The following is an 18,452-nucleotide window of genomic DNA, read 5'->3' on the forward strand; positions in this document are numbered from 1 at the left end:
CACAACTCCAGAGTGTTAAGCGTTGCCTAATCTGTGTCATGCTACCTGGATTTTTATATTGGAGAAATAATCCTGAAGGAAATAGAGGGGGGAGTCACCTCAGGACTTTTAAAGCTTCTTATCTACGGCCTGCACTCCAGCCATTTCCCGGAAAATGGGAAGAAAAAAAAAAGAAATTGGAACGATAGCCTTTGAGCTTCAATTAGACAAAGTACTTTTTGTATAACCTGTTTAACTAAACTGATAAGACTGCATCCATGACAGGTAAAACATACTGACAACATACATTTATTTATAGTGGCACTTAGTTAATGCAAGATCAACTGTAAGTGAATATTTGTCCACAAAGTCATTGATTTCATTGTTTATTTGCAATGAGTTTAAGAATTTTAGCCAGTTCAAATGTGGCTTTGCAAAACATGGTTAAAATGTTATGTGACAAGGTTGCAGTTGCAGTTTTGGGGCTGTAGAAAACTGCAATATCAAGCAGAACATCAAAAACAAAGATATTCCCAAAAAAAACATTAAAAAAAAGTAGCAAAGAAGCACAGTTAAAATAAAATAAATGTGTCTCATGTAAATATGAAGCGATTATTTCTGCATTTTTGTGGTTCATTTTACGGTTCACTTCTTGTACGATCATTGTTGAACATTAACAGTTCTGCTTTGACACATTCCTGATGGATTCATACAATTATATCGTCTGAAAATAGTCATTGAAAAAAAACTAAAGATTTTTTGTCAGTATTGCCCACTACTAATTGTTGATGTAAAACAAAAAGTGACGTTTTATATGATTTTCTTTACACAAATGTCCCATCCGACACCCCAAACCCCCAAAACAGAGTACATTAAGATGTTATGTTCTCTAGTAAAACATTTTCCCCAAGGTTCAGACTCATTAAAGTATCAATATGGTCGCTAATTTGTGTGATCTGCAGTTTGAAAAGCATTATTCAGATTTGCACCATAGAAAGCGATTAACATAAAACTCATGAGAAGAAGTGACTAATTTAGGTCCTTAAGAGCTCTTTAAAGAGTACAACATTAATAACTTAAGTTCAGAGACAATGATCAATGGAATCGTCTGCGTTACATAAAAAAAGAAAAGCCCGGGGGAAGTATCGCATTCGGATAGAAAAGAAACCCAACTTGTAGTCAAAATCATTTATTTGCCATGTTCATTTTAGCCTCTACATAAAGCTGGTCACGTAGGAGTGCGTACATTCGTTAGGTAGGTCGGAGAAAACAAAACGGGTAAAGCAGCGGTTTTGCTTCAGGAAAGGGACAGAAAGGCATCTCGTCCTATGCGACAGAAGATACGAGTAATACAATGTAAAGTAATCAAAATAGTGTAGATAATATCACACGATTCCTACACTTTAATGTCATTTTAGGTAAAGACAAATCTAAATCTTACCATTGTGCACTGTTATATTGTTCACGACGCAAGCAAGACAAAACTGCAACTGTATTTCAGTGTAAGAAAGGCAGTGTAAATCGCAGTAGACGAAGAGGGGGGGACAGGGGGGAAGGTTGGTCAGAGCATTAAAAGTAGTAGAAAACAGGTACAAAGATGTGTTGTTGTCACTAAACTGTCACATTTGTTGCAGCCTGGCAGCTTTGAACTTGGAGAGCTTCTTAATGGCGGGCTGAGGAGGCGGTACAAAAGTAGTGTCTGTGGAGGAGGAGACTTCGAGACCCACCTCCTCCTGTTTCCTCTCCAGTATGGTGGGCAAAGCGGGATGGGCGATGGTCAAGTGAGGAACGGTCGTCGGCATCGGATCCTTTTCTATGACCGTGCCTGAAAATGCCTGGGAAAAGATATGAACAGATGGTGGAAAATGATTCAAAATGAATGCATTGATTTGCAAAGAACTAACACCACCAGAACTAGACCAGGACTAAATCTGGACTGCAACAGGTCTGAAAAGGCCATATACAGGGTTCAGCCTGGAAGTTATGAACTAAAATACAGTCAAGATTAATATATTTTAAATTTGCTAAAAAATTATACTTTATCCCAGAATACATAGTTTAAGTTTATTATTTTAATTCCTGTTTTTAATTGATGACTAAGAAATTACCTAGCAAACAATGAGAAAATAAAAATGTATGAGAGCTCCTTTATTTTTTTGTTGAATTAATGTTTAGAGGGTTAAAAAGTTGTTTATTTATGTAAATGATGCATAAAGTTTGGATGGAGTGTCCCTAGTGTGACTTTCCTCCACTAAGCTATTTAGTTAGTTACTAAGCTAGTTAGCTAGTTGATTTAAATTTACAACAAGTATAAATACACCAAATAAACTCAAAACTAAAAAATCTTAAAACCTGTCATACGCATCAATGTAGATGTTTGATTGGCTCAGCCAAACTACACAACAAACTCAGAAGTCTTTTCCTAAATGTGAAGGTGCACTGTGTGACTTTTATGATGGAGGGGCTCGAGATAACCAGGAGATGCCATCCATTCTTATTGCCCTGTGTATCCATTAGTCAACAAAAGGCCACATGGAATTAGCAAAAGCTCTAAATCAAACTATACATTTGACCCAAAGTGCACTGAAAAGTATTACTAAATTGCATATTTGTTGGTAAAAAGAGTGAATTCACAAATCTCCAGCTGACTCTCTTCATGCCATCTCCTCTCTGTGGTTCTTTATGATCCCGATAATAATAATCAACAAATACAAATGTGATGTCAACTATCAACTGATTAATCAACTAAAGACTTGCAGTGGTTTTCTCTGCTCAAAGGAAGAACGTATGTTCAAGCATTTAGCAACAAATGAATAAATGCAAAATGAAAAGTGTTATATTGAACATCTACTTTAATGGTTTCCAATGGTTACCCATGGATAGCGTGACCCTAACATCTTTCTCTTACTCAAGAAGGCCGTTTTATGAAAATTACAATTATTTTCTTTATAATAAAGATGTTATGAAACAGCAATAACTATAAATTGCCACCGCTTCATAAAAATGTAGTATGGACCCCTTTCTAAGAACTTGGAGACTCCTTGAGAATCTTTGAGGACCAAAATGAGACAATCTGAGGTTCCAACACAAAAGGATAGTTCCCGTCACCTCAAAGCGGCTGGTGGGGTGTGCGGGGGCCGTAGTGGGACTGTCCTCCTCTGTGATGCCGTCGCTGGTGTCACTGTGATTTGTGGCGTCGTCATGACTGAAGCTGCGCGCAATCATCCGCCGCTCCTCGAAGTCCGCCGCGCTGCTTTCACTGGTGTCGCTGCACACGCTGTTTTCTCTGCTGCGCGACTTCAGGATAGACTTTCTGGGTATTGGCTCGCCGTTCTTCACATCCACAAACAACCTGGATTTAGGACAGAATAGAGCGTGAAGAGCAAGCAGAAGGGACAGATTTGTGTCAGCTTTATACGTGGTAAAAGTGACACCTGTAGATGTCTGCTGGAGTGGTGATCTTATAATGCTCCGCATGACCATTGCCGTGTCCATTCTTTTTCTTCTTTTTTGAATGGTCCTTCTGTTCTTTTCTTTCACTGTATTTCAAAGTGGTGTTTTTTCCTGTATTTATTCTAACCTAATGTTGAAGAAAATTAATATTGTAATAAACTTAAGACTATATTCAATCAAATATAAAACATATTTTAGTATGTAATGTTCTGACCTTCTTGGGTTCGACTGTGTGACAGAAAGAGATAGTTGGCAAACTGTGGACTTCCTCCTCTTCATCCTCGTCCTTTGTGTCGTTGCATGATGGGGCTTTATTGGGAGGCCCTGTGATCCAGCTGGGCTTCAGACTAAGTCCATTCACAGAAGCTGGAGGATCTCCATCTTTCTCTTCCTCTGAGGAAGACGAGGATGTGTCTTCACCATTCATGTCAGCAGTGTCTGACAATCTTAAAATAATGGAAGGCATTTATTTAGTGAGCGATAGTTTTGCAAAGGAAAAACAAGTATTTTTAAATGTTTTAAGTACATGTCTTGTTCATCCTGCAGTTCCTCCAGTTTCTCAAGTTCATCCAGTCGAGTCCAGAGCTCCTCCTCAGACAGGACATTCTTACAAACTTCACTTTCATCCTTCTCATCTTCCTCTTTCAGATCTATTACAGGGCCCAACTTGGGCTTTGATTTCGGCTTATGAGCAACCCTGGGTTTTCCTTTGAAGAAAAATCAAAACATCTATTAACTTTACATTCAAGTATAATTTGTATGTGTGCATTTTTTTAAGAATGGCCTGTACTTTACCTTTGTTAACAATTTCAGCATTATTCCTAACATCTTCTCTGATGTCAACATAATCACCTTTGTTCTACAAAACAAATATATTAGTTTTGACCTTAAGTTTGTTCTTTGAGAGAAATTATTTATGTTTACGGTATATTTATTTTTACATTTTTAAAACTTACCACTGACATAGTTTCAATATCTTTTGCAAACCCGACTCTGGCTTCAAAGTTCTTCATTGTCTTTGTCAGGTCATCAAGTTCATGCTTCACATCTGTAGAACACAATTGCATTATTAGAGACAGTCACTTTGTGTGACACAAAAATAATTGAGGCCTTTGGTTTGTGTACAAATGACAAGTTGCTCCTAGAGTGTTAAAATCTTTGTGATGTTGGAGGGGGAGAAATGAAAAATGATGACACAAACAGTTCATAATATCTTCTGCCCTGAATACTACTCCGGATCATTAAATCTTCACAACAATTAAGCCCTTTTACTAATAGCAGCAGAGGGCCCGTGTTTCCATGGCGATTGGGAGCCCCTCCAGTCAGCGCATCAAGCGGAAGTGAGAAAAGGTCAAACACAGAAGGCCTGACAACTCCGCTGCTGTCTGACACATTTCAGCCAGTTCTGTTTGTATTACAGCACTTAGCTCTGTAATAGCCGGGTGGGCCGGGTCAAGGGACAAGAGCCGGGGGGCGGGGGGCTGCCACGGGCTGTGGCAGCACATTTCTGCTCCACTAAACACTCTAATAATGTTCACATCAGATTGTTAGGGTGGCCCATTTGACTCTGTACGACTTTCTCAGACTTGGAATGAGCAAAACATAAAATAGGTGGAAATTAACAATAACCAAATGAAGAACATGAGAAAAAAAGATTAGCTGCAGCTGGAAGCACATTTGTACATTACTGATCATAGAGTTCACCCTGACAGATGTGGAATACACAAACTCAGAAATGTGAAGTATTTACCACATTACTCAGAACGAACATAGAACATTGTGATATAGATTCAGACAAACAATCACATCATAACTATAATAGAGTGAAGCACTAATCTCAAAACTACTGGAATGTGCCAAATGAACAGAACTTCTAAGTACGTGCTACAACGCCCTCTGCTGGATGTAGATGTCCAGTGAAAACAAATTGCCTATAGGTGTTTCCATCCAAAAGGATGAATGAAGACGCTTTGTGAAGCTCGTTGCTTTTGTAGACACTCACGTTTCATCCTGTGGTCGACGATCTTCTGAGCTTGCTTTGCAGAGCATTTGGCAAACCAGTTGTCACCAAGCAGCACTGTGACTTCGTTAGTGTGCACCAGTTTCCCAGGCATGAAGGCTAAAGGCCCGAATGGCACCTGCAACAAAGAGGAACAATTAACAGCAATCGCAATAACCAATAACGGTGTGTAAAAGTAGCCAAACATTGCACATAAGAAAGAGAAAAGTTACTTCAAAAATAAGTGTAGTAGTAGTTAATTCAAAGAGTAGAGGTAGAAAGAAGTTGTCCAGAAAGTTAAGTCTGAGTTACTGCCTGTTAAAGAACATCTCCATGAGCCAAGTCAAAGCAAGGGTGCATGTTTTTATAGATTTTTTTTTACTGTACACTGCCTAGCCAAAAAAAGAAAACAGAAGTCACCATTTAGCAAATATTATGTACATGCTTCCTACTGGACAGCTGCTGCATGAGTGAGTGTCAGCTGAAGCACAATATTTAAACCCAACTGCTGCAGTGAGTGGCTTCGCATTTCTGAAACAACCATGTGGAGAGACAAATCCTGTGGTCATGGAAAAGATGTCGGTGTGTTTGAGAAAGAAAACATTTAAAGGGAAGCAGAAACTAATTTACCGGTACCACAGATCTGAACCTCATTCCTTCAAGGAGAAGCAAGTTCCTTGTTTGTGAAATACTCACTGAGAAATGGAAATAAAAGTGATGCTGACCGAGAGTGTTTGGGATGAGCTGGAGAAGGCTTTGTGGAACAGTGGAAGATGTGTCGAAGTCAAATCTAGACTAAAAGCAGTTCTGTTTATCTGTGCATGTGACCGAAAGGATTTATCTCTTCTTTTTTAAAGTATTTTTTTGATGTAAATTATTAATTATCTGATTTTAATGATTTTTTTCTGTTGTTTGAACCATTTTAAGTTCAAATTGTGCTCATGTAGATGTGAAATTACTCAGAAGTTAACAAAAAAATTGAAAAAGCGACTACCCACCTCTGTGATTATTATTGACATTTTGTGCAGTAAAAGCACTCACCATTATGTCATAGGACAGTTGGTCAGGGAGAGTTTTAAGCCGGTCATTCAGGGCCTCATAGTCACCAGATACTTTTTTCCTGTAGAATGATACATTTGAAGTCAGCAATGATTGTGTAAAACAAGAAACCGAAGAGAGAAACAGGCAAACTTGTACATCGGTGTGTTTTTACTTCAAATTTTCAGTGTTTTTTCAGTCCATTGTTCTCCGTGCCATTTTTTCCCCGAATCAAAACTCGGGCAACAATAAAGATGTCTGCAACAGTTACGCGCCACATAACACTTCTTACTTTTCTAAGTGAAATGGGAAACGCTCCATTATTATTATTCTTACAATTGTACATAGAAGAACATATGTTGTCATAAAGCTTGACTTGTCCATCCAACTTAACCTCGATGCTCAATTTAAAAACATTAAACTTCTGAAATGACTTACCAGTGGTCGACGCGACTTTCACAGTCTTTCACCACCTGTTACAAACCACAGCAATTAGAACGTAACTTTGGCATTTACACATTTTATGAAACAAAATAAAATAAATAAACATGATGGAAGTATTTTTGCTTTTGAGTTAAAAGTACAATTATAATCCAACGTGTTTGTACACCGCTCTTGTATTGACACATGTAGGAAAACTAGTGCATAAAAGTATCATATCTCAAGGTCAGGATTGTTTTGTGTGTTGCCAGGTTCAAATTTCATGTAATTCTGAAATGAACACTGACCTGTACTGCAGGTTTGCAATGCAGTACAGGGCTGCAGCTAACAATTACTTTGCTCATTAGTGATTATTCCTCAGATTAAGTGTTTAGCTCGCAAAAGCCCACATTTCTTTGCTAAATCTGACCCTGCTAAAGCACAATTTAAACCATTTGAGGCCTCCAGATAGACTACACTTGCAGAGAAAACGTATAAAAACTAAAATGTACTTGTGTCCTTTGGGGTATTTCCTGCTTTATTGTAAAACATCATCATCTCAGCACGTAGCATGTTTTGGAGTCTGTTTATTCATCTACTAATTTAGTCCAAATTGATTGATTAACCCGTTTCAGCTCTAAAGCAGTGGGTCACGAACACATGATCCACAATATATTTTGGTTGTGACATTGCCGGATCAGCCAAGACCACCTGCTTTGACAAAACTTTACAAATAACGTGGGAAAAAAGGGAAAGAAAACACTAACTACTGAGAAACGGCACAGATTTCCACAGGGTCCACAAGCAATGCATCAACTCAGTAAATCTGAGGTAATAAGTCATATATGTTGTGAGACTATATGAGAGAAGTCTTCTGCGTTTGAAAGACACGTGCTACAAATGAACAGCTGTGATTGGACCGCCCCCTTACGCTCCGATTCCAGAGCCTCATGTGTTTGAACAGCATTTAAAAAGGACTGGCTGGTCAGGCAAGGAGAGACAACTGTTTTTTGTGCGAGGAGGAAACTCAGGCCAATGTAGGTCACAACATGGCATCAAAAATGATAAGTATATCCATCCGATTGCCTAATAATGGAGCTCCTTTGTGCTTTGTTGTTGACATAAGGTGCACCAACGGTAGGCACAATACAGATCTGTATCCACTGCATTTAAACGGCTAACACAAATCATACTACTGGTAATAATAATACAAATAATCATACTACAAAAAAAACAACCTAGAGAATATTTCAAACTGTTGGTGCACGTTTAATGACCCACGTGACCTTGTTTATTCAGCCACTTCCCCATTTTCAGGGGGCGTTTCTCTCTTAGCACATAAGCTAGCATAAAGTGTGCTAATATTTTTGGTTAAAACAAATATAGCCTATATCTGTCTAATATTTTATGCTGTACGTGGGGGTCAAAAGTGCACGAAACGAAATATACACGAGTGCGTTCAAGCAGAATCGAAAGTAGTGAGCATGTGATGGCAAACGAGGAAGCTTCTGGAACAAACGGATGAAAGCTCTAGGCATTTTGTAGACCATTTGGTAAAAGGGTAGATGGGAATGCAATAATAGTTGTATCTTTGTTGTAAAAATTCTCGGTGGGAACTTGGGTGTTGTTGCGTCTGCAGTCCGTCCGTCCGCGTGGTCTGTGCAGCTCGCAGCATGGACACTTCCCCCAAAATGTCATCTGGTCAAATTACCTTTTCGTGTTCTTCTCGGAGTCTGACAACTCCACCATAATGTTCCCCGCTCATTTTGCACTTTTCGGCCATTGCCAAAACCACTTACAAAACGACAGGCGGTGTGTTTTGAGACGCAAAACCTCAGGGGTTGTTGTGAGTCCTAAAGAAGTGTTTATGAATGCAGAAGCAGTTATTCCTGAGCGCCGTCCTGCTCGTTTTCATCAATGGACCAGAAAGTGAGATCCACAGTTCCGGAAGTGATCGCATTTCACACGCTCATTTCACGACCTCTGTCTCACTACCAAAATATAAATCCACGTTTGTATGAATTCAGATTATCAGTAATCCTCCTCGCCACTGTCGCTGGTACGCCATGCACCCCCAAGACAAACATCCGTAAAGTGAGGACCACAGAAATCTGGTTCCGGTTTACCTGTCAAAATAAGAGTTTACATTGCAGATCTGGTATATAGAACACCAGATGTTTGCGAGATGCCCTGATGCCAGCATCCATATTGTAATTGTATCCATATCTATGCATGGGATTCAGATGGACTGTTCAGATCAGAAACAGAAAGGGGCTTATTTCTATTGTCGGTGAACAAAATTCATAAACTAGGAACTGGGTTTGGTGCAACATACAACAATAAATAATAATAGTTGCAAAATATATCATAAAGGGCATTCATAACATTTCAAATGTATAAATGAAATAAAATATACTGAATATATACACAATATACAGTTATCAATAGTGCAGACAATTAGAAGCACAATGAGTGGTCATTAGTTTGAATAATAGTTCAAATGTTAAGTGTTCATGAGACTAACGGGCTGTGACTTTCCGGAATGTCCACGATCATATTCACTGTCATCTGGACATTGAGCTCCAGGTTGTTACCATTGCACCATGACACTAGGCGGTCCACTCCCTCCTGTAGACAGACTCATCCCTGTCCAAGATGAGCTTGATGATGGTGGTGCAAACTTGATCAGTTTTATGGAGTCATGGCTGGAGGTGCAGCAGTTTGTGTACAGGGAGAAGAGCAGAAGAGAAAGTATGCAGCCCTGTGGAGCTCCTGTGCTGATAGTCTGAGTGCCAGAGATATTCTTCCCCAACCGCACACACTGCCTCCAATCTGACAGGAAATCAGTGATCAACCTGCAGGTGGAGTCAGGCACGCTGAGCTGGGATAGCTTCTCCTGGAGCAGAGCAGGGAGGATGGTGTTGAATGCAGAGCTGAAGTCCACAAACTGAATACTGGCGTAGGTTCACGGGGAGTCCATCCTGCAGCATATGGATAGGAGTGCCCAGAGACGTGCATTCAGGGGAGGCAGGGGAAGCAGGTCCTCACCTGTCAATCTTGGGGGGGGGTTATTTATTTTTTTTAAATTAAATATATAAAATATTTCTATTTTGTCATCTGGTATGTATTATAAACCCCCTTTCCGTTTGAATCCAATATTGAACAATATTTTGTCAAATAAGAATCAACACCATCCAGCCGCTGCTCCTGAGGGACAAGCTGGAGACGGCTGGTGTGGAGCATGACCTGGCAGAGTGGATCCTGGACTACCTCACAGACCGACCCCAGTTTGTGAGAGCCCGGAACTGTGTGTCTGACACTCGGACTTGCAGTGTGGGGGCGCCCCAGGGCACTGTCCTCGCGCCCTTTCTCTTCACCCTTTACACTGCAGACATGACACGGACAGCTGTGTCCTGCAGAAGTTCTCTGACGACTCTGCCATCATCGGACTCATCACGGACGACGATGACGCGGAGTACAGAGGACTGGCGCAGGACTTTGTGGACTGGTGTCAGCGGAACCACCTCCTCATCACGCGGGGAAGACCAAGGAGATGGTGGTGGATTTCCGCAGACGCCACCCCACTGCCCCCTCACCAGTGAACATCCAAGGAAGGGACATTGAGAGAGTGGACTCATACAAGTACCTGGGTGTTCATCTGAACCACAAACTGGACTGGACTCATAACACAGACGCACTGTACAGGAAGAGCCAGAGTCGGCTCTACCTCCTGAGGAGACTCAGGTCTTTTTGGAGTGACAGGGCCACTCCTGAAGACCTTCTACGACTCTGTGGTGGCATCAGCCCTCCTGTGTGGCCTGCTGGAGCAGCAGCATCACAGAGAGGGAGAGGAGGAAGCTGGACAGAGTCATCAAGAAGTCCAGCTCCGTCCTGGGCTGTGCTCTGGACTCGGTGCAGGAGGTGGGGGACAGGAGGGTCCTGGCTAGATTCACATCTATGCTGGACCATGAGTGTCGCCCCCTGCAGGACACTCTCTCCGCTCTGGAGAGCAGCTTCAGTGAGAGACTGATCCACCCTCGCTGTGTGAAGGAAAGGTTCCGTAGGTCTTTCCTTCCTGCTGCTGTCAGACTTTATAACAAAAACTGTTAGTCCTGAACACTCGCAATACTGACCTAACCTAATACTGATGTGCAATTCTGTCATATGTGCAATTGCTGTTGGGATTCATGTGCAATTCATGTGCAATTACTGTGAAATTCATGTGCAATCTATGTGCTGTCGTGACACATATTCATGTGCAATTACTGTTGTGATCACATGCAATGGTATTTATGTATTTATTTATTTGTCTATGGGAGTTTTTATTTATTTATAGGAGATCTTCTACTGAAAGTGTTTTTCAGATTTCCTATAAGTGATCTGTTCTGTTCTTCTGTATCTACCTCTGTATCTACCTGCGTTGCACCAATGAAATTTCCGAATATCTTATCTTATCTTAATGTCAAAATGTTCAGATGTTTGCCATTCAGATACAGGGAGGAGGCTGCAGCTGCTCAGCCTCACACACACACACACACACACACTCCTCACAAACTGAGCTGGTGCAATGAAAATGATGTGTCACTCTCTCCCTCTGTTTATAACAAATAAAACACCCTGACGATATGCTCAGTGCTTCCATATTCTCAATAATGTATGAAATGTATTTCTGAAGGCTGTTTTAGGCTCACAGATTCATTATAAAACCGCAGTAAAAGTTCACTCAGAGAGGCTTCATTACATGCGCATGCTCCTGAGCCCGGCCGTGTGTGGACAGGTTTCACTATCTTCTTCCTTATTATTGTGTTTGTAGAATATGGACGATTACATTTCCAAGTTAAAACGTTTTGCAAATCTTGATTTTCAATCAAAGCAAGAGGTTATAACTAAAGAAAGACCTACACCGGTGTTGAACGGGTTGTTTTAGATTGAGCTATATATCTAAAAACACCGATGTCACCTATTGAATACAGCCTAATGGTGAGCGACACAGCTTTGGAAACAAGAAAAGGTGAGTTCAACACCATCTTGTCCCGCATTTTTTTTTTTGTGCCTCTCTCGCCCTGAACCTCACCGCACGTCACTGTATAAAGCTCACTATCATGCACAGGCTGGAGCGCCCCCTACTGGACACCCCACTAACTACAAGCGCATGGAAACAGGAGTTACGGAGCCTTTTGTACAGATACATTACCCACGTCTATTTCTAATGCCAACGTCTATTCTCTGACAAAGAAAGCAAATCAGCGCAGCCAACCAAAAAGTACTGTGACTATAGTTTAGTCGACTCCTTTTTCTAATAAATTGTCTGTGCTTCTTCTCAGCGCCCGCCGATCAGTGGCCTTAGTGCTAAAAATTGCATTGGTGGTTGTAAAATGTGACTAATACTGCTGGGTGTATTGAGCCTTGTCCACTGCAGTGACCACCCATGGACAGTGTGACCGCCGACGGGGCAGGGCTGGCACACTCGCTCCTACTTTGCCAATAAAAAAACAGGCCTATTGTGACTTGGAAGAGGACAAAGATCAAATTTGAAATGATTTACAATTGTCAATTTGGTTTTCTTCCAAATTGGACGTCACAAAGGCGCCGGTCCAGCTGGCAGCCCGGTGCAACGCTCCGCTCTTTTTTCACACTTATGTGCTTTATCTTTTGTATTTTGTAAATATTTTTTCTACTTTAGTTGTACGATCGGGACACGCGCTGGAATCGCTTAATTCAACTTGTTTTGACTTTGTTCGGCTGGATTATTGAGTGTTTTTCGTTGTGTCGTCGTGATGTGCGCTAGCTCTGAGCTAGCCCCCCCGGCCCCACCGCGCTCCTCGGCCACAGCCGCCGTATGGATCGGCGCCGGTGCGTGTATACAAAGGAGGAACTCATGAAACTGCGGAAAACCATCGTCTTACCCGGAGATCGTCACGTTATCCCGGCGGACATCCTAATTTTTCCCCTCCATCCCTTGTTGGGAAATGGGAGGTTTTGTCTATAGGAGTTTTTGTTTATAAGAGTTCTTATATTGAGAGTGTTTTTTAAACTTCCTGTATTCTGTGATCTGTCCTTTTCCTCTGTATCTACTGCGTTGTATCAATGAAATTTCCCCATGTGTGGACAATAAAGGATTATCTTATCTTATCTTCTTTTCTTTATTCATTTATATAAAGCATAACATTTGTAAAGCATATATTGAATCAATCAGACAGAAAAACTGAACAGTAACAAGTTCCATGTAGGGCTGGGCGGTTGACAGATATTATAGATCACAATATTCTTGACAGTAACATGTTAGGTCAGTCCATGTGTTAAAACTTGTCTTCAAACGTATTAGTTGACGTTTAATTTTCAGACCAATGGGAAATGTCTGTAAAATGCATCTCAAAAGCGCAGAAATAGTTTACATTTCCTATTTCAACATTTCTTTTTGTAGTAACAATAACCAGAGTAAGGCCTGGATCCATGCGGGGAATATATCCGACTCTCTTCAATCTCGGACGCCCTCCGCAGGTTCTGCAGCTGATTGATGATTGCATCGGCGCCTAAACCTGGGCTTGGGCAGGGGCCTGGTCCCTCCTGATGCGGTTCATCCTGATACACAAAAACTGGGCTGGAGTCCGGTTCCGCCTTGATCTCAACGAGCCCTGGAGGGGGTGGTGACCGGTTCTCTTCCTCTGCCGTAGGATCTGGGTGGGGGGAGATGAGCTGCAGGCTCTCCTGGAGGTGGAGAAGTTGCAGCATTCGGAATTCCCTTTCAGCCAATCTTGCTGTCACGCGTTCCTGGGACTGCTGCGACCGGCACATTTCCTGCTGTAGTTCTTGCTCCGCTCTCAACGTTGCAGTGTAATCCTCATCGCGGGGTCGAAGTCCATGACTCTGAGGGCGTGAGTTCCGGATATCATCCATCTTTATTGAACCTCACAGGTACACGCTGACTGCTTTCTGATTCGGAAACCTGGCAAAGAAGAAGTAAACCTGGCGCACTCGTACAGCCTCGTATATACCTGATGCACACGTGATGTCACAAAGCACATGTGATGTCACAAAGCACATGTGATGTCACAAAGCACACGTGATGTCACAAAGCACACGTGATGTCACAAAGCACACTATCGTGGAAGGTGGAAGCGCCCTTGAACAAAGGAAAGGAGAGGAATGCAGGTGATGTTATGAAGCCAGGGACGTGCATTCAGGGGAGGCAGGGCCTCACCTGTCAATCTTGGGGGGGATTTTTTTTTTTTTTTTATATAAAAAATATTTATATTTTGTCATCTATTGAATGAATTGAATCCAATATTGAACAATATTTTGTCAAATAAGAATGTCAAAATGTTCAGATGTTTGCCATTCAGATACAGGGAGGAGGCTGCAGCTGCTCAGCCTCTGGAACACACACACACACACACACACACACACTCCTTACAAACTGAGCTGGTGCAATGCAAATGATGTGTCACTCTCTCTCCCTCTGTTTATAACAAATAAAACACCCTGACGATGTGCTCAGTGCTTCCATATTCTAGATAATGTATGAAATGTATTTCTGAAGCGTGTTTTAGGCTCACAGATTCATTATGAAACCGCAGTAAAAGTTCACTCAGAGAGGCTTCATTACATGCGCATGCTCCTGAGCCCGGCCGTGTGTGGACAGGTTTCACTATCTTCTTCCTTATTATTGTGTTTGTAGAATCTGGACGATTACATTTCCAAGTTAAAACGCTTCGCAAATCTAGATTTTCAATCAAAGCAAGAGGTTATAACTAAAGAAAGACCTACACCGGAGTTGAACGGGTTGTTTTAGACACGCGTATATATCTAAAAACACTGACACCACTGATTGAATACAGCCTATGGTGAGCGACACGGCCATGTAAACAAAAAAAAGTGAGTTCGACTCCCGCTAGTTCTGCAATTTTGTTTTTGTGCCTCTCTCGCCCTGAACCTCACCACACGTCACTGGGAGTGCCATGTTGATGCCGCAAGTTTGGATGACACGACTACTATGTGTTTGCTAGGTTTTATTTGTTTCTCAGCGTTTTTGTTTGCACAGTTTTGTAAAGTGTTAATGCACAGCAAATTGTTAAATAGGTTAGTTTAAGGCCTGAAACTCACAAATAGATTAAAACACATTTTTAGATTGATAATTGGAAATTTGATAAAATGGGAAAAACAAAACATAAACAAAACATAATTATCACTGGTTGTGTCCATTGTGTATTTAATAATACAATATTACTTTTCATAATTCAGTGGTATGATTAACACTGTTATTATTTGTATTAGTATTAGTATTAGTAGTAGTAGTAGTAGTAGTTAATTAAAACCCTTTTTTCAATTCCTTTTTGGCCCTGGTTTGACATTATTTCTTATTAGAAATGTGCTGCTATTACAATACCAAGATGGCGGCCACAACTGCCACAGTCCTTGTCTTTGAGCTCTGTAACCTGCCTTCTGTTTACAAATGTGTTGTTTAATGTTATTTATTTATAAACATAGAAGTATTTTACATCATGTATGTTCGATTTTAGACTGTATTCAAATGCGTCATTTTAACTACAAATTAGAGCTCCATTTTTTTATTTTGAAAGTAAAAATGTACATCCGTTTTTAATCTATGCCGTACAAACTCATGGATCTATGTACAAACTGTATGAAAACAATTGAAAATCAAATAACGTTTCACTCTGATCCTGAGTGCAAACATGTTTTTTTCAGGAAAAATTGCTTTGCCTCAACAACCCTGGCCCCCTGCCCCTCCTCATTCTGACTCTCATTGGATAGTGATGCTGCATTTAAGTGTCATAGGAATTGAGAGAGCTAGTATCTGGTACATGGTACCTGCATGGATTTATTAAAATAACCACCTGTACTTATGGCTTTCCCCATCTACTACACAACATATTTGACGTTACTGTATGCAGGCTATGTGTCTGTGTACGTTAACATTCGTCTTATCTAAGCAAGGATTGAAATTCAGACATTGTACTTTGATCTACTAAACGTGAACACGTCATGAGTCCCATCAAGCACTGCGCTTCACGCTCATATGATCAGGTGAAGTGATGGTGCAAGTGGCCCCGTATGCAAGGGAGATGCTGGGTATAAATGTATTTTTGGCTGTGCCCAAGAGTATGTATTTCGTTTTTATTTATTGTGTCACAATTGCCACAGTCATCGCTGACACAGGAAGGTAGGCGGCTCACTTTTCTGCCTAAAGATGGTTATGTTTCATGATGCAATCGCAAGAAGTGCATTGTAAACATTTGTTTAACGTGTTGAAAACACATTTTTAAAAATAAGTGTTCAAGAAGTTTTAAATAATGGCTCATCGCGTCGATGATGTTATGAAGCTGTGCTGTGAGTTGTCAGCCAATCAGCAAGTCAAATCTACTGTGAAAGGCTCTGGAAAGGGGGCTGCAGCCGCAGGCGGCCTGGCCTTTGCCGGAGGAGTGGTTGGGGGTCCTCTTGGCATTGCGGTCGGTAAGTAATATACTAAATATACTACACTTTTGGTTTTACTGCTCATTTCTTGTTTTTCTCTGTTGTGTTTCTAAAAACAGTGTATTTTTGATAGGTGGTGCTGTGGGGGGTCTTCTGGGATGTTGGCTGACCAGTGGGCAGTTCAAGCCTTTGCCTCAAATCATCATGGAGCTGAGCCCTCTGCAACAGCAGAAGTTATATGATGATCTCATGGCTATTCTTGGAGATATTCAGTGGATAGACTTGGTGCAGTTAACTGCTTTGGTGATGGGGAATACATCTCTAAAGCATCAACTTACTGCTGCTCTTCTTGGATATGTCAACAAGGAGCTCCAAGCAGAGGTGCACTATGTGGACTAAACTAAATGGAACAACCCAGAGATTGTTCACATCACAAACATGAGTCCATGTTAAAACTTTGAGAACCATTATGACAAATGTGGTCTTATTATGGATTTGGTTGGAAATATTTATAATGTTACACATTCTATTTACACTCACAAAACATAACAATCAAGAGTATAAAATGTAATCTGTTGCAGATACATACATTTTTGTTTTCTCAAGTGTCTGGTTGTAAGTTTACTCAACTGTATAGAATGCTATCCTTTTAAGCTCACTGTAAATGTGACAATTACAGGTTAAGACCAAATGTATGCATTGATTTGAACAAAAACAAAACTGGAACTCTGCCTTGTGTTTTATGATAGTTATTATTCTCCTTTCTCTGCTTGGGTGTAGGTCTGTAGATTGCTGACACATTTTGTTGTATTTATACTATAAGGCAACAAAGAGGCAGAGGGTGTGAAATATTATCTTTAATATGTAAATCCTCACTCACATTCCCTCAGTTACTTGAATCCATTTTCAAGAAGAAGGCTAGAAACATATCTCTTGTTTATTCCACAAGTACAGTCTCATCATCAGGAAATTCATAGCAAGTAACCTCAAGGTTTAGAGGAGCAGGTCCTTTTCAGTTTCTTCCAGATGCATCACAATGAGGCATGGCAAGGACAGTAGTAACCTCCATAGTCTCCAGCATGGGCTATGGATACACAAACCAAGTGACACGCAGAAAGAACAATAACCCAATGAGGATTGGTCCTTTTCGTGCTCAGGATCACACAACATCTGTAGCAATTTTTCTGTATTGTGTATCTCCACTTAAAGGTCACGTTTTTACCTACAGGAATGTCACCCAACTTGACCTTAATCTTAGACAAGGCCAAGAAAATCAGCTGATGCACTCATAGATGACACAAACTGTTGCGTGGACCTGTGAGGACGTAGAAGGATCTTCTGGATTCACTGCTGTCCTGGGAGGACTTGTATGGATCAACAACTTCAGGCTGACGGAAGTCTAAGAAATCAGTGTACTTTAGGTCTCTGTGGTCCAGCCGGTTGCTTACCTATTCCCCGGTACCCATGTTCTCCCTTTTCAATGAACGGGGGAACTACGGTACCTCATGTTGTCTGTTGTCTTGAATCTCTTCAAATTCTCCTCAATTATAGGGTAGGCACATACAGTTCCACATCCCCAATAGTTGTTCATAAATGTATGGTTTTACAGCATAACACAACGGCATCATATCTAGCCACGGTGAAGGTCCGGGGAATATAGGGCTGAACCTGGGCCAGCCGGATTCCTAAACCTGTACATTTGTATGTTGTTTGAAACAGTCAGATCATTATTCACTAGTGGACTACAGACTAGTATAAGTCACTAGCACATCTTTGATTAAATCAGGACACCCTGAGGACACTTAACCGACTAAGCGTAATACATTAATCTCAATTATATGGTTTTAAAAGTTACACTGATGCTTCTTCTCTTAGGGTTAGCATTTATCCATTAGCAAAGTGATAAATCTGTAACAGCTTATCCCACGTCCTTTGCTCCAAATGAAAAGTTTGTAACCCCATTATTTATCGCCTGGAAGTACGGAGGAAGCGACCCGTAACGAGCGGCTATGGACAACATTTTTGCCCAAATTAGATTGACAGAAGATCCACAAAAGGGGACCCCCGACCTCAATCCGTGCGTAAACCACATCCATGGCGTAAACCTGCCTCTGCTGATGTGAACAGAAGC

At 41.0% G+C, this 18,452-nt stretch overlaps 2 protein-coding genes and 1 pseudogene across 4 annotated transcripts; 1 reads left to right on the forward strand and 2 right to left on the reverse strand.

Annotated features, from left to right (window-relative positions):
- Positions 1 to 1,152: 1,152 nt before the first annotated feature.
- On the reverse strand, positions 1,153 to 8,989 carry uri1 (URI1 prefoldin like chaperone). 3 transcript variants are annotated; one of them, XM_072434817.1, is made up of 11 exons: positions 8,601 to 8,989; positions 6,908 to 6,942; positions 6,473 to 6,551; positions 5,435 to 5,570; positions 4,389 to 4,480; positions 4,228 to 4,291; positions 3,959 to 4,139; positions 3,647 to 3,878; positions 3,414 to 3,559; positions 3,088 to 3,331; positions 1,153 to 1,814 (listed from the first exon to the last, which is right to left on the reverse strand). In XM_072434817.1, the coding sequence occupies exons 1-11, from the start codon at positions 8,670 to 8,672 to the stop codon at positions 1,599 to 1,601; spliced, it is 1,497 nt and encodes a 498-aa protein (XP_072290918.1). In that variant the 5' UTR covers positions 8,673 to 8,989; the 3' UTR covers positions 1,153 to 1,598. The 3 variants fall into 3 exon arrangements, with proteins under 3 accessions (XP_072290918.1, XP_072290919.1, XP_072290920.1); XM_072434818.1 differs by having other exon boundaries at positions 4,228 to 4,284; positions 4,385 to 4,480; XM_072434819.1 differs by lacking the exons at positions 6,908 to 6,942; positions 8,601 to 8,989 and adding an exon at positions 6,629 to 6,829.
- Positions 8,990 to 15,952: 6,963 nt separating this feature from the next.
- Positions 15,953 to 17,048, forward strand: LOC140348852 (protein C19orf12 homolog). The gene is made up of 2 exons (XM_072434966.1): positions 15,953 to 16,360; positions 16,455 to 17,048. The coding sequence occupies exons 1-2, from the start codon at positions 16,201 to 16,203 to the stop codon at positions 16,718 to 16,720; spliced, it is 426 nt and encodes a 141-aa protein (XP_072291067.1). The 5' UTR covers positions 15,953 to 16,200; the 3' UTR covers positions 16,721 to 17,048.
- A 41-nt stretch (positions 17,049 to 17,089) lies between these two features.
- Positions 17,090 to 18,341, reverse strand: LOC140349346 (cytochrome b-c1 complex subunit Rieske, mitochondrial-like; annotated as a pseudogene).
- Between the last annotated feature and the right edge of the window lie 111 nt (positions 18,342 to 18,452).

Source organism: Eucyclogobius newberryi, unplaced genomic scaffold (genome assembly GCF_026437365.1).
Source record: "Eucyclogobius newberryi isolate DKJ021-1_F unplaced genomic scaffold, fEucNew1.0.hap1 SCAF_7, whole genome shotgun sequence".
In the NCBI taxonomy this organism is placed as follows: domain Eukaryota; kingdom Metazoa; phylum Chordata; class Actinopteri; order Gobiiformes; family Gobiidae; genus Eucyclogobius; species Eucyclogobius newberryi.